The sequence below is a fragment of the Danio rerio genome, chromosome 6 (genome assembly GCF_049306965.1).
Source record: "Danio rerio strain Tuebingen ecotype United States chromosome 6, GRCz12tu, whole genome shotgun sequence".
In the NCBI taxonomy this organism is placed as follows: Eukaryota; Metazoa; Chordata; class Actinopteri; order Cypriniformes; family Danionidae; genus Danio; species Danio rerio.
Window position 1 is genome coordinate 10,713,869 of NC_133181.1, and position 18,234 is coordinate 10,732,102.

General features: G+C 35.7%; 2 protein-coding genes across 7 annotated transcripts in view; one reads left to right on the forward strand and one right to left on the reverse strand.

Moving 5' to 3' along the window:
• Nucleotides 1–427, reverse strand: part of cdk15 (cyclin-dependent kinase 15) — a 45,652-nt gene extending 45,225 nt beyond the window's left edge. The window contains exon 1 of the mRNA NM_001040308.1: nt 204–427. Within this exon, the coding sequence (NP_001035398.1) occupies nt 204–249 (46 nt within the window). The 5' untranslated portion in view covers nt 250–427. The remainder of the gene's footprint in view (nt 1–203) is intronic.
• A 1,695-nt stretch (nt 428–2,122) lies between these two features.
• The window catches only part of als2b (alsin Rho guanine nucleotide exchange factor ALS2 b), a 64,946-nt gene continuing 48,834 nt past the window's right edge, over nt 2,123–18,234 (forward strand). For 2 of the 6 annotated variants that reach the window (XM_009302175.5, XM_005165740.6), the window contains exons 1-7: nt 2,123–2,321; nt 5,067–5,137; nt 5,246–5,394; nt 8,076–9,124; nt 11,402–11,578; nt 12,208–12,355; nt 17,054–17,104. In XM_009302175.5, the coding sequence (XP_009300450.2) occupies nt 5,121–5,137; nt 5,246–5,394; nt 8,076–9,124; nt 11,402–11,578; nt 12,208–12,355; nt 17,054–17,104 (1,591 nt within the window). In that variant the 5' untranslated portion in view covers nt 2,123–2,321; nt 5,067–5,120. Of the gene's footprint in view, nt 2,322–5,066; nt 5,138–5,245; nt 5,395–8,075; nt 9,125–11,401; nt 11,579–12,207; nt 12,398–17,053; nt 17,105–18,234 lie in introns of all 6 variants that reach the window. The other 4 variants (XM_009302176.5, XM_073953671.1, XM_009302177.5 and 1 more) reach the window with 2 other exon arrangements.

An 18,234-nucleotide genomic window follows, 5' to 3' on the forward strand; every position in this document is an offset into this window, starting at 1 on the left:
AGAATGAACCATGATATGCAGATGAGACTGCATGCATGAATCAAGTTGTTTACAGTTTTAATGTGCAGCTGAGATGCTGGCAATGAAGAAGATTGTTGCTTCATCTCTTACACTATGCATTATCCCTCCTCCTTCCTACATCATTAACATTCTCAAGCACCGATTTTGAACCTGATCGCATGATAAAGCTGAAATGCACTTACCCAGACGCTGGAAAGCCTCTGAAGCTGCATGCCGGAGGTTCTGCATGCCGTCTGCTTCTTCTGATGGACCTTGATGGAACTGGTGTTGATACGACAGGAGGCTCTCAATGTGACCCAGACATTTTAAGTGTTGTACTCGACCTCACCACTGTCCTTTTATCCTGCATGTCATCACCTGGCTTCAGGCGGCACCTACACTGACACACAAGTTGCTTTCTCTGTCCTCCTACGATTTACTCTGAGAGCTCTCCTCCTGTCTCTCTCCTGCCTCCTGCAGCTGTCACTGCCGCTTGTGTGGTCACAGCCAATGAGAATTCTCCTGCACACCACCATCCAATCGGCTGGAAAATAAAGAGAGGCAAGGGATTGCTGGTTTGTTTTGAAAGGCTGGTGCATCAACAAGACCCAGAGGGTGTATAAGTGTGTATGTGTCTCTCTGAGCATGAAAACGAGAGACTATAAAAAGGAGAGATTTTCGTAAAATAAATGTTAGCTTGAATTTCAACTCATATCTTGAAAAATAAGCACTGATAGTTTAGATGGAATGTTTTAACCAACGGAAACAAACAGCAAACCTCAAGTGTTTGATTGTTTATATCGTAGCATATAAATTTAGCATATTAAAACATTTTTTTAAAATTCATTAGGTATACGTAACATGTAAAAAAAATTATATTTGCTCCATTCTATAACGTTTAGATAACATTTATATAACATTTATTGCATATTTTAATCTATCTATCTATCTATCTATCTATCTATCTATCTATCTATCTATCTATCTATCTATCTGTCAGTCTGTCTGTCTTTCTGTCTATCTATCTATCTTATCTATCTATCTATCTATTGTCCAGCAGCACCATTTTTTAAAATGGTAACCTACAAATATGCTTTATGTGGTCCTTAAATTAATGTAATTTTTTCAAATAAAAATGACATTTATTCATTACTGAATCAACCTTAATATACATTAGGTTCCGACAGCAAAACTAATTCTACCACATCTATTAGCACATCACATTATTAGATGCCACATCTAATCATTTTACCACCCAGCAGCACACACAAAAATCTAATGCTAACCTACAAATATGTTTCATGTGGTCTATAAATTAATTGATTTTATTCATATAAAAATCACTTTTATTTATTACTGAATCAACCTAAATATATATATTAGGTTACATCAACAAAACTAATGCTACATTTATGATTAAAATCAGATAAATAGTAACGTAAGCATTATATACATTCTTAGATACGACAACAGCTTACATAAAATTGTATATAAACATTGTTTGACAAATGTAATAAAACAAATTAACTATAAGCATATCATATTTAAGGAATCCCAAACAAAGTTTCTCTGGCCCAGCTCCGGGCCACAGAATTAGGTTTTGCTTGGCCCAGCTGCCGCATTAAATTACGATACATGACTGGACCAAGTCTGGCTGCCAGAGAAGGGCCAAACATGGACCATTTTTTATTTCTTTACTCAAAATAATTTGAATGTATTTTAAATATGGGCCACGACAGGCCAAATTAATGTGGTACACATATACATTTTTAACATCTGGGCCACATACTACATTTTACATCTGGCCCAAATCTTGTGTGCCACCCTAAAGACAGTGCCACCTTTGCCAAAGAATTATTGCTTACCTAGGGTTAACAGTAAAACATCACTAAAGGGCTTCAAATATTTGAGTTTATCCTAACTTAACAGCGTCTTCTAAGAAAAAAAAATAGTTGTGAAAGTCCATTTCACCGTTTCTGTGAATTAGAAACACTACTGTAAATCCTACCATCTCGACGTTTCAAGCAACCGTCAACTCTCTCCTCTTACATGACCGAGAAAAAAAAAAATGCGAAAGCGTAAATACTTGATCTAGTTTGTCCCTCTTGCCACCCCGTCCGTTAAAGCGCTCACAACAACACCGTAACAACACACCCGATTATCATCATCATCATCATCATGAGCTTCGCTCTTCTGTCTGTCTGCTTTCATTACCGGCTTATATGGCATTTCTGATCAAGTGTTTTAAAAGCTGACCAGATATATTTAACGTAACGTTAGCCAAGTTTTACTGGCTTCTGTCTGTCTTCTGACATATTGAGGTAAGAATGAACGAAGCGTTTTGTTTGTCAGCTTGAGGGATATTAAAGCAGCGAATATAATATAAATTATGTATGTTTCCGTCTTTTAGGGACTGCATTGTGTTTTATGACTTTACAGTGGTGTTAATACGAGTATCTTTTACATCAGTTATGATCCTCACATGTCGAATCTTGATCAATTTGATGTGCTTTCACTTCATCAGACAGGTGCAATTTCATTTTCATATTCATCTAGTTTGATGTATCAGATTAATAATTTACAGTATTATCAAAGCCAATAAATCTGATGTTTTAATTCCTGTAATATTTATGCACGACAACTAAACCTTCTCGTGTTTAAATTGACAGCGCAGATAAATGGGGTTGTTAATAGTGATGATAATATAATAAATGTATTGCACTGTACTCCAGATCTGTTACTGTGTGTTTATCAGTTTTGGGTGATGATTTCATCACAGCTCTACGTCACCTTTGTCCCTGATCAATGTGTAAACACTTGTGTTTACATAGTAAGCCTTTGTAAAGCGTCTTTGGCACATTTTGGGATCTCCAAATTTATGTATTGATGTAAAGTTGGATTTATATTCACACATTAGTTCAGTGACAACTTAGGACATGCTCCCTATATTGTTTACCATGCTACTTTGAATATCCGGTCAGGAATAACATGCAAGTATGTCTTCAAAACAACATTAGCACTATTTAGTTGACAGTGAACAATGTTGTACTTTGATAGTCTTTGGCTGCTAATATGATTTCTCTATTAAGATTTTGCAAAGATTACTTTTCTGAAAATATGATGTCAAGGAGAAAGTCTGAATGTGCGAATATAAAACTAACTTCACGTCAATAATCTATTTACTTTAAAAATGATAGTATACATATGGAAATGCTCACACAGAAAAATAGCTTAAAGTAATAGTTCATCCAAAACTAAAAAAAATCTTTCATCATTACTCTTTGTTTACTTGTTCCAAACCTTTTTTTGTGTGTGTGTGTGTTAATATTTTGAATGAAACTATAAACCAGTAATCATTGACTTCCGTAGTATCTGATTTTCCTATTATGTCTGTCAATGTTTACTGGTTTTTAACTTTCTTCAGAATATCTTATTTTGTGTTCAACAGAATATAGAAACTCAAAAAGCTTCGGAACCTCTTGAAGTGGAGTAAATAATTGCGGTAAAGCTGGTTTTATATTCGTACATTCATTCAGTGACAACTTGTGACATGCTCCCTATATTGTTTACTGTGGTACTTTAAATATTCGGTCTTAAATCAGGGTGTCAGTGGGGTCATTTTAGATAAGTTTAAGGCCCTTAAAAAGTATTTTCAAGTCATAAATGCTATTCTAGCTATTATATTTGGTAAAATTTTAGATTATGTAATGTACTGTATAACGTGTAAAGTGTAAAGCCTAAATTTAATCTGTGAATATTGGTGTGCTGTGTAGTTTATGAAATTGATAAATTCCTGCTTTTTAGCTGAATTTAAGGTCACAGTATTGTTTACTGAAGTAACCAAGGCAACACTGTTACACCTGCTGGAAGATTATCAATTAGTATTTTTATTCATCATATGAATAATGTTTCAGTTCAGGGGAAGGTATGCTTTATGTAGTATAATTTTACAAAAACAGATTGTTTTTCCATCTTAATATTTCATTATTTTTAATCAACATGGGATAGAGCACATAAAAAAATGTCACATACTCCAAATTTTTTCTGTTTTCTAAAATTCTAAAATATGGACTTGCAAAATCGCATGAAAAATGACAGTCTGAAGACAGTGTGTATTTGGTAAATATATAGTTAAAAAGTTCCCAAACAATGTTACCGGTTGAAACCTAAAGTGGCAATGACAACCTAAATATAAAAATATCTTTATATATATATATATATATATATATATATATATATATATATATATATATATATATATATATATATATATATATATATATATATATATATATATATATGAATATACCCAAATATGCACTTATTTAAATGATTATTTTTCTCACTTTTAGATTTTTTTCCACAATGTACTGTATATAAATCACACAAAACAGCGTTGTTATTTTTACGTTTTGTAAGCTTTCCCACATACACTAGTTAAAATTATTTTGCACTTCATCGTAATTTTTAAAATGCGATAGTGTCGATATCTACTGCGATAGTGTTCAGGAGCGCTGAATTACACCCTAGTGCTACAGTGTTATACTGGTTAAATCATGGTACCGCAGGTCCTTGCATCCGTGTGATCAAACGACTACTCAACAACAGAAAGATTTTTTGACATTTTCAACTAATAGATTCAGTCCTAATAAAAAAGTAATTAGTAATACATCCTAAAATATATGGAAATCATCTTAAAATAGGTATCAAAGGGTATTGAATTTCACTCTCTGACTCCTGTATATACCGTGTAAATATCATGCAAGTATGACTTGAAAACAACATTAGCACGATTTATCTGACTGTGAACAATGTTGTACTTTGACAGTCTTTGGCTGCTAATATGATTTCACTATGTAGGATTTGCAAAGAATTATTTTCTAAGAATATATTATTAAGGAGAAAGTCTGAATGTGTGAATATAAAACCAGCGTTACGTCAATGAGTAAATAATGAGTACATTTACATTTCTGGGTGTACTATCCCTCTAAAAATATATAAGTTGTAATGAATCCCTTTTGTTGTCGTTCCTCTTCGGAATGAATAAATCACCTGTTCTCTTACAGGACAATCATCCGCAGTGACAAGCGCAACAGCTGTGACATGGGGAACCTTTAGAGATGGAGAAACTGATTAGGTGAGTGTGTTCAAAGATCGGCAGGGTCAAACAATGGAGCATTTGTAGACTATTTTTTTTTGTGGTCTCATGACTCCTCTGAGAGCGTGTGCATCACTGTGTTTGTAGCTCTGGTGAGGGGGACAGTTCTGGGGAGAGAGGTCTTCTGCACACGTGGAAGGGATATTCATACAGCACCGCACCAGAGAGGGTGCTGCTCTCCCGGCCGGTGCTCCAGGCTGCCCTGGGAGCTAGGCATGGTGTTCTTCTAGTAGAAGGTAATGTATTTATTATTCATTCTGGAATAAGGCATAGACACACATGGTAGGAAATTATCAAATTTTTGTCTGATTCTGCATCAGTTATGAATAATTGTATGCTTTTGGGATTTTTCATTGAAATGTAATGACGTGTTCTGGCTTTTAACAGCCTTGCCTACTTAACATCATCAGCCATGACAAATCTTGTTTGCTACAGTAATTCTATTTTATAGATCACTCTTAAAATTAAAACACTCATCTTTAACTTACACACACAGTTGAAGTCAGAATTATTAGCCCCCCTGTTTATTTTTTTCTCCAATTTCTGTTTAACGAAGAGCAGATTTTTTTTCAACACATTTCTAAACATAATAGTTTTAATAACTCATCTCTAATTACCGATTTATTTTATCTTTGTCATGATGACAGTAAAAAATATTTTACTAAATATGTTTCTTGACACTTCTATACAGCTTAAAGTGACATTTAAAGGCTTAAGTAGGTTAATTAGGTTAACTAGAAGGTTAGGGTAATTAGTCAAGTTATTGTATAACGGTGGTTTGTTCTGTAGACCAGTGGTTCTCAAAGTGGGGGTCGGGACCCCTTGAGGGGTCGCGGAACAATGAAGGGGGGTCGCCTGGTGATTTCCAAAAATCTACTTATTATTATTATTAGGCCATAAGAATTACCATATTTTATCCATAACCAACTGAAGAGAAAAGAACAGTCGTTTATAGTTACTATAGTAGCTTATTTACTTGTTCTATTGGATAGCGACCCCTGGGGTAAATACATTATATTAAAGACAGCAATAGCGTCAGATGCAGCAGATTGATTTTATAATACCAGGTTAAACTTTCTGGCCAATTTACAGCACTGACATACATAAAAAAAATTAAACGAAGAATAGACTTTGGTCTATTGGTGTGTGTGTGTGTGCGCCATTGCATGCAAGTTTTCTGTATTTATAACCACCTCAGAGGATATTGGGGGTCGCGAGTCACTGGCATTGTTATTTTAGGGGTCGCGTGCTGAAAAGTTTGGGAACCCCTGCTGTAGACTATCGAATAACAATAAAGCTTAAAGGGGCTAATAATTTTGGCCTTAAAAAATTTAAAATTGCTTTTATTCTTGCCAAAATAAAACAAATAATACTAAGAATATTAAAGAGTATTAACTAAGAATATTATCAGACATACTGTGAAAATTTCCCTGCTCTGTTAAACATCATTTGAGAAACATTTTAAAAAGAAAAAAAAAAAGCAATTAAAGGGGGGCTAATAATTCTGACTTCAACTGTATGTTGTTGCAAATTGAAATCTATTGAAATTAATCTGCTTTTCTTTGTCCATTCAAGGAAAGTTTATTAATGTTGTTTTAGATTATCTAAATCACTGAAAAATGTGCAAGCTGCTAAACTATATAGAGAAGGACTCCATAAGCAGGGAAAGGTTTAATATTTTGACAAACTACATTTATTAGATTCTCATCTCCTTGATTAGTTATAATTTTTTGGCCTTTTGTATTCCAACTGTTTTTTTCCAGTCCAAAAAAGATTAGTACAGGCCAAATATGACTATACCTGATCATTTTCAGCAATGGTAATTAGCAAAATATTAATGTTTCATTCAGTTCAGTGGTTTATGTTCTGCTGTTCAATATAGGCAACTGATAATAACGCATCGTAAAAACACTCTAAACACTTTAAAGCTAAATTTCAGATTGCACTGATTCCTATTGAAATGGCCTTTTCCTACTAAAATGGTTTCACCCTAAAACGTTTGCCAAACAACAATGAATGTGTCCACAACTTAAGATATATAATTTTAACTATTTCTTCAGTAATTATGACAAAGCAGCATCTTTTCAAACCTTTTATAATGACCGAGACTGTGACTAAAGAAATATTAAGCTAATTAAGCAGTAGTCATTTAGTATTTTTTTTGTGGCTAAAAGTTTAAGAATTGTATGTATTAGAAGAAAAAGCCTTATTATTATTATTATTATTATTATTATAGAAATATGGTTTAGTTGTTTAATTTAACAAATTACTATAAAGTACAAATAAAATCAAAACTAATCACGTGATTTTGTTAGCTCACATTGTTAGTTTTGTGGCGAACAATTCATCTGTGCATGTCATAACCAAAAATATAATGCCCATGTAATCTAAAATTGAAATCTGAAATGCACTTCCTGTTTTTTTTTAAGGTTAAATTGTCAGATTGCACATGTCTTAGGTATTGGGCGTTGGTTACAAACTTAACCAAGCCACTTCAACTGTCAGTTTTGACAACAAGCAGAAATTGTAAGGAGGTGGTGTCTGTTAGGTTGTAATACCTGTCCTGAAACCCTTTTCCCAATCATCCTGAATGAAATGCCTAATTTACGACATCCAATCAGCCCGCAGTTATAAAAACAAGCCACGCCCCCTGTTTTCCCATGATATTCTGTATCTTTATGAACTGTGTCACAATATAAAAAAAACAGTCGCAGCTTCCGGTTCATGCAGACTTTAACAATAATATTAATATATTTATTTACAAAGGCTAAAACATCCTAGGGTTCCCTTGGAAGTTAATTGGGGCCCCCTAGTTTGCACTGGCCCCGGTTTCATAAAAGTTGTTTGTAAAAAATTGATGATTTAAAAAAAATTATTTTACAATTAAGAAATGTACTAATTTGAATTCTATATTTAGGCGGACAAGTCTACAGTTTTGGTGAGTTGCCATGGAAGCAGAACCAAATATCATCAGCAGAGCCCATTTTGGAGGCAGTGCTGAGCGAACAGCGTGTTGTTTTTGTGGCTGCTGGCTCCGCGCACAGCGGAGTCGTGACGGAGGATGGAGGAGTGCACATGTGGGGAGAAAATGTTCACGGCCAGTGTGGCTTGTTGGGACTGTCTGTTATCCCTAACCCCACCCCTGTGGGTGTGCTTGACTCTGAGGCCACGCCTCCTCAGACGGTTAAGATCCTGGAGGTGGCGTGTGGCGATCAGCACACCCTGGCTCTTTCAGCCAAGCATGAAGTCTGGGCTTGGGGTAGCGGCTGCCAGCTGGGCCTAAACACTTCAGCTTTTCCTGTCTGGAAGCCCCAAAAAGTGGATCACCTATCTGGGAGGCATGTATTACAGGTGGCGTGTGGATCCGCTCACAGCGTGGCTCTCGTACGCTGTCTCCCTCCTCCACAGGAGCCCCGAAAACCCCCTCAAGACAAGTGCGGTCAGTGCCATCAGCTGCTCTACACTATGACAGATAAAGAAGACCATGTCATTATCTCTGACGGCCATCACTGTCCACTGGGCATTGAGATGGACAGCACTGACATCAAGTCTGCAGTGGAGGGAAGTCCAGATCCGGGGAAACCAGGGAAGAGCTCTCCTACTGAACCTGTTCCTTGTATGTCCACCCAGATCTCCAAATCACCCACTTCCAGTAACATCTCCGAATCTACTCGTCCTCCAGAAAGCACACTTCCATTTGAACTTCAAAATCAGGTTCCTGCGTATTGCCAAGAATCTATTGAAGCACCTGTTGAAGACTCGGCTGCTCATGAAGCTCCAGCAGCAGCTGGAGAGGTTTGTGTGGAAGCATCTGAGAATAGCATCCCTGAGCCGGATAGCTGCAGATCCTCAGGGAAGTCTCCATATCCTGATGAGCAGGCGGTGAAGGCGTATCTGAAGAGACTTTCTGATCATGCTTTAGCAGAGCACACCATCAAGACCTCCAGCACAATTCATTCAGCTCAGGTTAGTCTCATGTGCAGCGTCCAGAAAGCATTACGCCCAAAAATTCAAGCTTATTCATCATTTATTCACACCTAACTTGTTTCAATCCTGTTTGAGTTTCATTCGTCTGTTGAATCCGAAAGAAGATATTTTGAAGAATGTTGTAAACCTGTAATCACTCACTTCCAAATCATTTGTTTTTCTTACTATGGACGTCAATGGTTACAGATTTTCAGCTTTCTTCATAAAATCTAATTTTTTGTGCTTATCAAAAGAAAGAAACTCATAAAGGTTTATAACCACTTGAGGGCGATTTTTATTTTTCATTTTTGGGTGAAAACTCTCTTTAAAGATTGAAACTTTTGATCTACAATCGTTTTGAGTTAATAGCTTTTGTGCACCAGTAATAAATAAATCTGGCTAATACCTATAAACCAGGGCTGCCCAAACTTTTTCTAATGAAGGGCCAAAAACCAAACAGGATTGAGCCTATTGGAACGAAGGTAAATATACAGTTGAAGTCAGAATAATTACCTCCCCTTAGATTTTATTTTTTTATTTAAATATTTCCCAAAAGATGTTTAACAGACCTAGGAAATTTTCACAGTATGTCTGATAATATTTTTTCTTCTGGAAAAAAATCTTATTTGTTTTACTTCGGCTAGAATAAAAGCAGTTTTTTATTTTTTTTAATCCTTTTTAAGGACACAATTATTAGTCCCTTTAAGCAATATATTTTTTCCTGATAGTCTGCAGAACAAACCATCATTATACAATAACTTTCCTAATTACCCTAACCTGCATAGTTACCCTAATTAATTTTGTTAAGCTTTTAAATGTCACTTTAAGCTGTATAGAAGTGTCTTAAAAAATATCTACTCAAATATTATTTACTGTCATCATGGCAAAGATAAAAGAAATCAGTTATTAGAGATAAGTTTGTAAAACTATTATGTTTTGAAATGTGTTAAAAAAAATTCTCTCAGTTAAACAGAAATTGTGGAAAAAAATAAACTGGGGTGCTGATATTTCAGGGGGGCTAATAAATCTGACTTCAACTGTAGTTGACATGGATGATTTTCTAATGTATTTAATGATGTTTAAAAATGACGTTAAAACATTGCTTTATATTAACTAATAGAGTATTTTTATAATTAACTTATTACAATTAAACAAAACTCATTTATAACTAAATTAAACTAGTTTTTGCCTTGATTTGCTTGCCCATGTCTAGTGCATAGTCCTTTATCCGTCAAGTGACCATAAATACATTTTTAAAACTCAGATTAATTAACAACAGTTAAAACATTAAATTTCAGTTTGTTTTTTGTAGCTTAACAATAAAATAAAATAAAATAAAAAAGATTACGTCAAATTAGAAAAGACAATCTCTGTGTTTAAGGCATTCGTCCCAACCCTCTTCATTATTCTCACTCTCTTCTCAGATGGGATGGTGGGCCAAATCAAAGGTTACAATGGGCCAACTTTAGCCTGCAGGCCCTATTTTGGGCATCTCTGCTATAAACTAATAATTGTTTCATGTTAACCGTCTGCACGGGTAAAATGCCCAATATTAATATTCAATACCTTTGTCTAAATATGCATATTAATAATGTAACACCAAACGAAAAAATAAAAGAAAAACTGAAAAAAATATTACTTTTAATGTGACTACTGACATGGGACAACATTGGAAAATAGGATAAATGGCATAAATATTGAACATGGGATAACATAATGCAGAATTGAATAGATATGAACTTTTGAATGATTATTTTAAACAGCGGTTTTACAATTTTTGTGCTTTTAAAGGTTAACTTACAAAACTACCTGTTTATATCTGTTTTTTACTCTGTTCATGATGATCCTTCAAAAGTCATTCTAATATGTTGATTTCATCTTTTGTAAATAGTTTGTGTACTTTGTGGAAAATGTGATACGTTTATTTTCTCTCAATTCTTTTGATGAATAGAAAAGTAAAATTACCAAATATTTGTAATAGAACTCTAATGTAAATTCTTGTTACAATTCTTTATGGTCTTCTCTATGGTATTCTTTATTTATTCAATAAATCTTATGGTCTCTTTATATATTTTTTTTATTTAACCATTTCCTTGCAACACACTTAAACCCTCTTTAAGAAGTTGACTTTGTTTATTTAGATACATTTTATTTGTTTATTGTAAATTAAGTTATTTTTAATTACTAGTCAGTCGCTCCAAGCCATTGTCACTTAATTTTTTAAATTTCTGCTAAATGAAAAATTTCGATGTACAGCTCATATTTGCTCTGTTTCAGCTCACGGGTGACCCTGCTAATCTGTTCGCTTCTGAGCCCTTGATCCCGGTTGCTCAGTCTGTGACTCCTATGGGCTCGGCATTGAACAACTTGGTGGTGTCGTGTGCCTCTGCAGTAGGGGAGCGTGTAGTCTCAACATATGAAGCGCTCTCCCTGAGAAAAGTCATTGGTTACTGGGTAAGTGTATCTCAAATCTACGCAATTTTCCCTCCTTCTTACAAAATAAGTTCAACATTACTAAATTGAATCTGATTATTTAAATTCAGCCCATGTAAATGATTTTCAACCAGTTACTTTAAAGGTGACACGGTGGCTCAGTGGTTAGCTCTGTCGCCTCACAGCAAGAAGATCGCTGGTTTAAGTCCCGGCTGGGTCAGTTGGCGTTTTTATATGGAGTTTGCATGTTCTCCTCGTGTTCGCATGGGTTTCCTCTGGGTACGCCGGTTTCCCCCACAGTCCAAAGACATGCGCTGTAGGTGAATTGAATAAACTAAATTGGCCGTAGTGTATGTGTGTAAATGAGTGTGTATAGATGTTTTCCAGTACTGGGTTGCAGCTGGAAGGGCATCCGCTGTGTAAAACATATGCTGTGTAAAAGTTGGCGGTTAATTCCACTGTGGTGACCCCTGATGAATAAAGGGACTAAACCAAAGGAAAATAAATGAATGAATGAAGCAGTTACCTTTAAAAAGACTTTGAGCTGAAACAACACAATTCAAACAGACTTCTCATGTTGTCCTCCTACTTGCCACTTCAAACTAACCAATTGTGATCCATCATCCAGTTATGACATGTTTGTGCTCCAGGTTCCAGGAGAGGGTCGCGAGCGAGTGGAGGAGAGACTCCGTCTGGAAGAGTCCATGCAGGGGAAGAAGAGCTCTAGCCTGGGGGACATCCGAGAGGAGGAGGCAGAGCTCAGCCGTCGCCTGTCCCTGCCCGGCCTGCTCTCTCAGGGTACACACGCTCTCCTTCTCTTACACCCAGTGTCCCGTTTCCGTAAGTCTGCATGTGGATGTGTGAGCTGTCATTAGTGTGGACGTTTTGCTTCCCTCAACCATCAGCTCACTGCACGCTTCGTGTTTCTGCTGCAGAGGCTATGAATAACTAACAACTCCATTCCTTTTAGTGACAAATTTCATAAATATTTCAGGCAAATGGCCGGATTTTTATAATTTGCTAGAGTGTTGCGGGAATAACGAGATTATGCTAACATTTACACATGCTTTTCTTACTTGGTGTTTTTGTCTTGTTTTTAGTCCAAATATTTAAACATTCTTAAATCAAGAAGCATTTTTGTTTAGACGAGCAACAAATATTGGCTTGTTTTCAGAAATAATGGAATTTGTTTTTTAGGAAAAAAAAACACAAGAGGAAGAAGTAAAAATAAATAAGGGTGGAGGGGACAAAACGGTTGTCAAAGGGGTTACAAAATGAAGTCACCAAAGATGGCAAAAGCACACACATCCTTTACTCAAGTAGAAGTACAGATACTTAAGTTTATGGGTGCTTTCACACCTACACTTTTGTTTCCGAACCTGTCTCGTTTGCCCAGTTAGCGCGGTTCGTTTGGCATATGTGAAACCACCAATCGCGCTTGGATCCGCGCCAAATCAATCGCTCCGAGATCGCTTGAATGAGGTGGTCTCGGCTCGATTGAAACAAACTCTGGAGCGGTTCGATTGCAGTGAAAAAGCAAATGATTCGAGCGCGGTTATATCACTGTGTTTTATGGATATGTAATAGGCATACGGCTATATGAAGAGAGAATTATGAGTAGGGCGGGAGGTTTCGCAAATCTCCTGGTAATCTCCCGGTAATCTCGCGTCTCCCTTCCGGTCCTCAAATAGGCTATGTCGCGCACCCTTCTCACCCCTCCCCATCGCATCTCTCCTCACTCTTCAGACACGTCGCACGCACCTTATCAAACACCACCAAACCACCACCTCTCCTGACAGCTGAGCAGGACTCTGCAAAATAAACCCTGACACTCTGACCAATGTGAGGAGAGTTTACTCACACGTGACTTGTTTTAGCTCTTTTGGTCCGATTAGAAGCTTTGCAGTGTGAAAGCGAACCACTCCAAGAGCAAAAAGCAACAATGTAACATTTGTAATCTCTGTTTCGGAACAACTGAATCGATTCACTGGTGTGAAGCACCCTAAAACGACTTTTGTACTTAAGTAAAAATTAAGAAGTACAGCCTCAAAGATATACTTAAGTAAAAAAATTTCCATTACTACTTCCTGTTTTCGTTAATGTTAGCGACTAGAGCTAACGTCATATCAATACATTTATACAAAATAACTTACATTTCTGATTTTGATGTAAAAAGTGTTGCTAATTTTTAGCAGGTAAGTAGCTACAGAATAACACTGCTCAAAAATCTGTCTATCATCAACAAACCCACAGCGTTCAGCATGAAGTTTTGCTGCTTTTAGATCAAAAACAACAACTGCCATTAATGTCCATTCATACACTAAAAAAATTGAGGTCTATATCTTTACAGATAAAAAAACGTCTTCAGTTAGCACTTAATTTTGGCCAAAATGTTTCTTTTTCTTTTGCTATAATAAATACTTAATATATATGACTATTTTGAGCATTTGACTAAAGCTGCTTTATTATATTCAAAACTAAAATCAGAATATCTCATGTTTTCAGTGTTTCTTTATTTTTTCAAAGTATTGCGAATATTTTCTCTTTTGGGTATATTCATTAATGCAGTTGATACATTTATTTTATGGGAAAAAACAACAACAACATACACAGGCACAATTACAGCCTCCAAAACTTTTTATTTAACGTGATAAAGATCAACTCCTCATGCTTTTCATTATAATTTATTAATAAATCACCCAGTGAGAATAATTATGAGGGTTAAATATTTGTTAAACTAATTTAAATGAAGACAATGGTCTAATTTAAATAAAGACAACAGTATAACAGTATACATTTTGTTTTAGGAAATAGGAACTCAATGAAATAAATCTCAATGCACACAGCATTCATAAAGAATTTACCTTCACATGATTGTCATATGTTTTTTTTGCTGTATTAGATTTAAAGATCAGAGAAATCTGTTTAGTAAACCGTGGTTGGAAGTGGACAAAAGACAGAAATTTGAACGGGAATGTGTCTAATTTACCTGTGATCTGACTCAGCAGCTTATGATTTGGCGTAAGCAGGGATCTGACTCTTTCTCCCATTTTTATTTTTTGAATTTGATGAATACATCTTAATAATGTAAACATTTAAGGAGTGTTTCCTTAAAAGAAGCTAATTATTTGGCCAATAGGGTTAGCAAAATAATTTTATTTTCGCTTCATAATAAGATTATTGTACTCACTCCATTGGCTGATTATTTTCAAGTCAAGTCAACTTTATTGTCAATCAAACCATGCAACAGTACATTACATAGCAGACTGAAATTGCCTTTCTACCATACTCCATTGTGCAATTTAAAACAAGATATGACACACACTAAACATAAACTAAACATTTAACTAATTTATTTTATTTTTATTTATTTTATTTATTTATACAGGGACAATGTACGACATGTTGTGCCAGAGTTAGCTATAAAGCTAATTTACATCTGTAGTCCCTGGGCAGGAAGTAACAAATTTAACAGTTATAACAAATACGATATACACTTACAGTACAATAAATACAACACATCATTGTCAATAAAATGAAATCAAATCAGTGGCTTCATATTTGATTTTGTTTTAGCCAAATTTTAAGAACAGTTTTAAAATTATTAAAAGTGCTGCTCTCTCTGAGTATTTATCTGAGTATTGATGGTATTTTATTCCATCTTTCTGCTGCTTTAACTGAAAAAACTGATTGTCCTTAAGCAGTTCTCTTAAGTTTAACTGAACAATCACCTCTAACAGATGACCTAGTCTGTCTTATATTGCCCTGGCCGACGATCACACATTGTTTGAGGGGTGGTGGTGCAAGACCATGAAATATTTTATACATTAAACACACATCAGCATAAAATAAGAAACTGTCGAATGTTAGTAATTTTTGTTGTGCAATACAGTTGCAATGATGATAGCTCTCTGGCTTTTTAGCTAAAATGTTAACAGTTTGTTTATATATAACATACAATGGTTTTAATGTTGTAATGTTTGTATGCGACCAGCTTGTAGCACAATAAAATAAATGAGGTAAAATCATTGTGTTCATAAGAAGTTTAGCAGCAGCCATAGGTAACTGATGCCTAATGTTTCTATAGATCCTCAGGCTTGCTCTAGCAATATATAGTACAATAGATATATAATAAATAAATTTAATTCATTTTACACATTATTGCACATTTTACTTGTTTTAACAATCTAGGGCCTAATGTCAACATACGTGGACAGCACATTTTTAGCTCATAAGTGGTTATTTAAAATACTTTGAATGTTTTATATTTTGTTACAGACATACAGTGTCATTCTGCAACTGTTTTACAGAATATGAAATGTCCCAAACCCGAAAAAATAGTTTTCAATAGTCAAAGCAAATTAACAAAAAAATTAAATATGTTAAATATGCATAAAAAACATTCAGGAAAAGTGTTTTATGTAAATTTGGACCACGAGTCCACATGCATGGACATCATTTTTCTCTAAAAGTACATCATATCAAAAGATGATACTTAAATTTTTATTCTAATTAGGTTCCAATAAGCCCATATAGCAAAGAGAAATAAAAAATGCATGAAAAAAAACACCTTGGGCCTTAAGAGGTTATGGAAAAACTTAATTTTGCTAAATTATTTCTGACTTATTTATTTATTTATTTTACTCATCTAGCAAATGCTTTTTGATTCATTGGGGACCAATTATGCCCTTTCAAACAAGATGTAAAATAAGCCTCTGATGTCCCTAGAGTGTGAAGTTTCAGCTCAAAATAACCACACACTTAAGTTTTTGCAACTCCTCGTAACTGCCCCTTTCAGGCTTTGATCGTAATTGTGGTGTTTTAGTGACTGTCACTTTAAATTCTAATAAGATTTGTGCTCCCAGTTGTCATTTCAAAAGAGGGTGAAGCTATAAACGCCTATGTGTCACTACAGCAGCAGATTCAAAACTGTAATGGTGGATGGCTGCTTCTCACTCAGGGCTATGATGAGGGCTAATGAGGGAGAGATTCTCATTAATAGGCAGGGCTTTCCCCCTCTGATGACATGTATAAAGGGAGAATGTCAGTCAAAATGATTCTGCAGACTGTTTTTTATTAAGTATGATTATAAAAAAAATTGAATTGATACATTTTTACCATTAGAGACTGGTTATATGTGTTTACACCTCTTATAAAAGTTATTTTTGCATCATCAGTCTCCTTTAGAATTTTCAGATATTTGGACTAGAAACAAAGACTCTTAAGGTTGCATGGTAGAGCGATGGGAACTAGAGAAAAGATTGCTATGAATGTGTTGTTTAATTAGTTGAATATGTGAAGTTTGGTCGTAATCCTGTGCAGTGTGTTCAGAATTAGTTCATTGGGTTCAAAGTAAAACCCTACAAATCTCCGCTTGGCCAACTTTTTGATACTGTGTTTGTTAATGACACGGCTCCTATTGCCATGGCTCTTCACATTTCTGCCGTCGGCACTTGTGGACACATTTCCCTTATATTGCTGTTGCCGTGGTTACAGACAATGCAGAGTCTGAGGTGAAGGCGTCGTCATCCAACACCACAACTGAAGGTATTTTTGTGTAGCTGTAGTTCTACTAGATGTAGTGTATAGATTAGTAGTAGATTTATAGGTGAATCTCACAGAACGCTGTTAAATTTCTAACTCTAAATTCAATTCTTATGATCATTAAACGGGGTGACATGGTGGCTCAGTGGTTAGCACTGTCGCCTCACAGCAAGAAGGTCGCTGGTTTGAGCCTCGGCTGGGTCAGTTGGCATTTCTGTGTGTTCTCCCCGTGTTCTCCCGTGATCGTGAGGGTTTCCTCCGCGTGCTCCGGTTTCCCCCACAAGTCCAAAGACATGTGCAATAGGTGAATTGGGTAGGCTAAATTGTCTGTAAAAAGTGTGTATGAATGTTTCCCAGTACTGGGTTGCAGCTGGAAGACAATCCACTGCGTGAAACATGCTGCATAAGTTGGCAGTTCATTCCGCTGTGGTGAGCCCTGGCTAATAAAAGGAACTAAGCCGAAAAGAAAATATATGAATGAATGCTTTTCAGTTGATAGATACATTTAGTGGATACATTAATCCAAGCTATCAAACATGTTCAAAGAAACTTTCTGCTCTAGAGATTTGCATGCATTTTAAAGTAGTTTAAATTAGATTTTACATTTAACAATGGTTTGCTTCTTTCTGCAACATGCACACACACACCTTTTCTCTTCTCATCGCCCCCGTCTGCATGACAGATGGACCCCAGTGGGGCTGGAAAGTAACTCTGCATGGCAGCAGTCTGTGTGTGTTTGTTTATGTGTGCACCTGGCCATACTGTGAATATACTGTGTGTGTGTGTGTGTGTGTGTGTGTGTGTGTGTGTGTGTGTGTGTGCGTGCGTGCGTGCGTGCGTGCGTGCGTGCGTGCGTGCGTGCGTGCGTGCGTGTGTGCGTGTTTCACAGAGAGATGAACTGAGGTTGGCCAAGTCTTTGTGCTGTTAAATGATTCATGTGAATTTTCCTATGCTCTGTGTTTGTGCTTGTATGGCAGAACCAAACTATGCATATTCAATGAGGAACAAACTGCCATAAGTTGCTTTTCCTTATGATTTCCTTATGATTTATTATTATCTTTGTTCGCACTGCCAGTTCAAATTATGTGTATTTGTGCATCAAAGTTACAGGCAAAAAAAATAATAATAACTGC